The sequence below is a fragment of the Plectropomus leopardus genome, unplaced genomic scaffold (assembly GCF_008729295.1).
Source record: "Plectropomus leopardus isolate mb unplaced genomic scaffold, YSFRI_Pleo_2.0 unplaced_scaffold20734, whole genome shotgun sequence".
Lineage (NCBI taxonomy): Eukaryota > Metazoa > Chordata > Actinopteri > Perciformes > Serranidae > Plectropomus > Plectropomus leopardus.
This window is the reverse complement of record NW_024622422.1, coordinates 1-5,321: the sequence shown is the minus strand read 5'-3', so window position 1 is coordinate 5,321 and position 5,321 is coordinate 1. Positions and strand designations below refer to the sequence as shown.

At 42.8% G+C, this 5,321-nt stretch overlaps 1 protein-coding gene across 1 annotated transcript; it reads left to right on the top strand.

Moving 5' to 3' along the window:
- The first annotated feature begins 327 nt into the window (after positions 1-327).
- On the top strand, positions 328-5,187 carry LOC121965585 (transcriptional regulator Myc-A-like). Its single transcript, XM_042515723.1, has 3 exons — positions 328-546; positions 2,551-3,178; positions 4,149-5,187. The coding sequence occupies exons 2-3, from the start codon at positions 2,560-2,562 to the stop codon at positions 4,676-4,678; spliced, it is 1,149 nt and encodes a 382-aa protein (XP_042371657.1). The 5' UTR covers positions 328-546; positions 2,551-2,559; the 3' UTR covers positions 4,679-5,187.
- Positions 5,188-5,321: the final 134 nt, after the last annotated feature.

Here is a 5,321-nt window from a genome sequence, read left to right as displayed (position 1 = left end):
TAATTATTTTTATGACTTCATCAGTGACTGTGAGCAGACTTCCCGGAACTTCTTCCCTCTGCATCATTTACTGTCAGCCCGGCAGACCACCGCCTCTCTGCGCATCCGCGGAGTAAAATAGTTCTATTACATCTTATTGCTGCGTTTACGCGCAAAATATCCATAAAACCGACTCTTGCTAACAAAACGAGTGTTTATGTGTTTTTCCTGCTGACAAGAAGACGCTCACGAGCCGTTATACGTCAGGGCGTAGCACCCGTTTGGCGGGAAAATTGTCACGTGTGCGGATGAAGAAAAAAACCCTGCAGGAGCCGAAGTATTAAATGTCTCGAGCGCAGCAGTTTGCGGTGATTCACTCTGAGGAGTCAGCACGAGACACCAACGGGACACCAAACACTGTCTTTTTACAGATCGCTGTTATCGATTGAAGGAGGATTAAATTTTCATATTTGGATAAAAGGCGGACTGAAGAACTGACCTTCACTCAGTGGAACATTTGGATTTTACTCGTTTTTCACGTCTGATCCGCCAAGTTTACTCATAACGGTGAGCTAACGGTCTCTGCTGTGGACAGGTGTTTTTGGAGAATTTAACACCAAATTAGTCCAACAAAAATACGCCGAATTTATCCTCTCAGTTAATTTTACCTTTGTCACATACTCTCATTTGATCTTTGTCCCCTAAAATTATGATTTCATAGTATTTAAATAGAGTTGCGTGTTTTGACAGCAGACAGGTTGATGATGTACCTGCAGCACCTCACCTGTCAGCGGGTTTTAGCAGTGTTGTAACTCTCCGATGATTTCAATGGCGTGTGCTGTTTGGTGTATATTTACATGCCGAAGTCAATATCGTCCTACATTGATGGTAAATATTTATATCAGAGTCTTCTTTTATTTGTAATTGAAAGAATTTCTAAATTTACCGTTACCGTAATGAGGTTTTGTACTGTACTGTAATATAATAATGGTTACATTATTCAGGTAGCCGTGACTCTTCAGTAAGTTTTACAGAGATTTCGCAGTTAATGTGGTGGCTGTGATAACTGAAGACAGGTAGTTTAGCACCGCCCCTCACCTGTACGGTTATAATCTGCCTCCCGGTAACACCTGAACCAGATATTAAAATGAACACAACTCTAAAAGAACTCGTTTGTTATTAAAGTTTCCATCCATGTGGACCATGGAGAGAAATCTAGTGACCAAAAAACAAAGTTTTGAGGAGTTCAATTTTAAATTGAGACATTTTTACAAGCCGAATTCTAGATTGTCGTCTGTTGATCAAAAATCTTTCTCTTTGAGTCATATCGTGTATTTTAAACCCGAATCACAGCGAAAAGAAAATTAAATCGACAGTTTTTTGAACGGAGTTTTGTGTGAATGTGGGACTGGTGAACACTGACAGCAAATCCCACCTGAACATAATCACATGACATTTCAAGAACCTCACTTAACCTTTTTAACCTGAGAAATTTGGCATTTCTTTCAAAAACATTGGCTTATGCAGTGAGCAGCAAAAGAAGAAATCATCAAAAAAAAAATAGCAAGAAAAATAAAAAGAACAAGAAAATCCCAAAGTTACAAATGAACAACACAGAAATGCCCTGAAAAAATATAATCATTTTGTAACATAGTTTTAAATTTGTAACTATGATAATTCTAATATTTTTTTCCTCAGCATTTTTCTTTTTTCCCCAATATTTTTGGAAATCTTTTTGGAAATCTTAGATTACTTGTGAAAGGTGTGTGAAGGCAGCACAAGAAAAAGTGTTGTTCCAGGTTTCAAAGGGTTAATAACATCCAGTACACATGATCTCTTTTTCTGAAGGCAACGTAACCCCTTTGTGAACGTTTTTTGGAGGCTCGTATGCATACCGACTTTAAGAGTCACCTGCTGACGACAAACACAAGACGTTTGAGTCACAATTTAAAGTGATAAGACAATCAGACAACCTCATTCTTGAGTGGAATCAGTGAAATCAGTGAAATCAGTGAAAATCATCATTGAAACCACAGAAGTTTTCACAGGTCAGATTACGTGAGACATTTTAATTTCCCTTTTTTTAGTCACTGCTTTATGAATAAAATTACTATTTTTTATGGAGAGTGTCCATTCCATATCCTTAAATGGTCGAATCTAAAATATTCCACTTTTTTTGGTATTTCTATCAACTTTTTAATCACTATTTTTATACAATAATGGTGAAATTAAAACGACAAAAGCTAAAAACCAAAAAAGTAACTTATTTTGGACATGGTTGTTTTATGTCAGGGATGCTAAGCTTTCTTTGCCTGGGGGCCACTTTTGCAAAATGACAGGAGGCCAGAGGCCAGGGGCCAATCACAGCAGACCCAGGATTTTAGGACATTTCTGTCATTTTAGCATGCTAGTTGGATTTGAGGACGTCTTTAGGATCTTAAGACTTTTGTCAGTTTTTAGGACGTTTCAAGGATCTCAGGACGTTTCTCTGATTTCAGGATGTTTCTAAGAGTTTAGGACGTCTCGAGGTGTTGAGGACATTTCATGTAACCTCGTGTTTTGTCTCTTCAGGCCGCCATCATGCCGCCGGTGTTGACCATGTCCAGCGTAACCTACGATTACGACTACGACACAGTCCAGCCCTGCTTCTTCCTGGATGGCGAGGAGGAGGACTTCTACCTGCCTCGTCGCAGCCAGCTCCTCCCAGGCCCCGGCGAGGACATCTGGAAGAAGTTTGAGCTGCTGCCCACGCCCCCCCTGTCCCCCAGCCGGACGCCTTCCCTGTCCGACGTCCCTCTCTCTGCCACCGAACACCTGGAGGCGGTGTCTGAGCTGCTGGACGAGGACTGCAACCCCTCCGCCGCCTTCCTCCAGTCCTTCATCATCCAGGACTGCATGTGGAGCAGCAGCTTCGCCGCCGCCACCAAGCTGGAGAAGGTTGTGTCCGAGAGGCTGGCCTCGCTCCGGGCCCGCCGGGACTCTTCCGCAACCAGCAACACGAACGCCACCGCAGACAGAGCGGCCGACCAGCAGGCGGGCGTCTACCTGCAGGACCTCCACGCTGCAGCCGCCGACTACATCGACCCCTCCGTGGTGTTTCCCTGCACCGCCGTGAAGAGCGAGGACGGAGCGGCGAAGGAGGTGACATCAGAACTGAGGCTGGACTCGCCGCCTCTCAGCAGCAGTGACAGTGAATCAGGTGAGGAGCACACAGAAAAAAGGAAATCTGTGTATTTTTTAGCACTTTGTTCAGGGCCTTTTCCCCCGACTTTCAGGTATTTTTTGTAATATTTTAGTAATTCCTTCCAGTTTTGGGCCTTTTTTTGTTGCACTGCTCGTGGCTGTTAAGAAAAGTTAAATTCTTGTAGATTTAAGGTAAATAAATCGGGGATGTTTTCACACTGAATTTTGGACAAAACTGCAAAAATGAGACCTGAGATGTAAAACAGAAATGTCATTATAAGTTTTACACAGCTGCTTTACATCTACACATGTCTGACAGTAAATGATGCAACTTCAAAAACACCAAAAGTGCTGCAATTATTGTTATTAGTAGTTTAATGATATTACTGCGAGCAGATATTAGATAAAACTTTATTTATCCAGCACAGCAGCTTCAGTGCAAAGTGAGTAAAAAGTGCAAACATAAACATGGTAAAGTCCGTTTAAAGTGATACATCACCGAAAGATGATGTGAAACACCTGACCAAATTTGAGTGACCAAAAAAAATCACCAAGATTGTAAAAAAAAGGGTCTCAAAATCCTGAAAAAATACTCGGTACTCTCTGAACTGAGACGCTGGGGGCGGGGCCTCCGCTCCTCCAGCGGACACGCCCCCAATCACGGGACTATGCTAATGATGCTTCTGGTCTTTGTAGTGCTGTATTGTCGGGGGCGGGGTTATGCTGAGTATAGCCCTCCCGAAAACTCTTTAAACAGGAAAATGGTGAAAAAACAGTCTGAGTAATATTTTATATAGTGAAGATCTTTGTAACACATTTTCAGTTTCCAGCATTTAGAATCTGTTTCGAAACAAATCTGTGAATTCATTTTTCACGGACTTTAAAGATTCAATAAGGTGCGTAAAACAAACGTACCAACAGTAAAGTTTTGTCTCTGCGGTGCAGAGACCTCCAGAGCTTACACCAGAATCTGTATCTTTCCCCAGAAGAGGAGGAGGAGGAGGAGGAGGAGGAGGAGGAGGAGATCGACGTGGTGACGGTGGACAGGCGAAAGCTGTCGCGGCGGTCAGGCGGCAGCAGCAGAGCAGACGCTCCCCCGTTGGTCCTGAAACGCTCTCACATCAACATCCACCAGCACAACTACGCCGCCCAGCAGCCTGCTGGGAAACGCATGAAGCCTGAGGGCGGCTGTCCGGCGCCGCGGCACAGCGGCGGCCGGCGGTGCTGCAGCCCCGGGTCAGACGGCGAGGACAACAACGACAAACGCAGGACTCACAACGTGCTGGAGAGGCAGCGCAGGACCGAGCTGAAGATGAGCTTCACGGCTCTGAGGGACCAAGTCCCGGCGGTGGCCGACAACGACCGAGCGGCCAAAGTGTCGATCCTGAAAAAGGCGACGGAGTTCATCTGTGAGATCAGAGAGGAGGAGAGGAGGCTGCTGGCCATGAAGGAGGCGCTGAGGAGGAGGAGCAGAGAGCTCAAACACAGACTGCAGCAGCTGAGGACTTCACATTAACGGCTCCGTCGTTTTCGTCTTAGTTTAGTTTTTATTTTTTTGTCAGAAACGGACGTCAGAGCGTCCAGACGGCAGCCGACAATTTATGAATAATTATTCTTAAATATTTTGTGTCTTTACAGTGAAACGTACTGATGCTGGCGGCTGGTCTGTGATCAGTCTCACTCTCTCTCTGTTTTATTTTATTTTTAGTGACAATATTTTAATTTAAAGTTTTGTTCAGGATTCAGATGTCGTATCAGGAAATATACATTTATATATTTTCTATATTTGTATATAAAGATAAATACGTGTCAACTCTCAGCTGATCATAATGATCAATAATTTCATATTATTTTTGTGTATTTAATCAATAATCACTTCCTAAAGCATGGTTTTGTCCTGTATTTTTAAATTGCTTTATTATATTTTTTTAGACAGTTTATATTTTTATATTTTTAAGTCCATTAAAAGCATTGTGGACTCTTCAAAATAAAGGCCTTCCAGACAGTGGAGGTCAGTGTAAGAAACCGTGAGACGTTTTTTTTTCTTATTTCTGGTGAACAAGCTCTATTTCGATGCTTTTTTATGCTCAAAACTTTTATTTTAAAACTTAACTTATTCGAGGTTATTTATCAATTTAGGGGACTGCTGATTATTTATG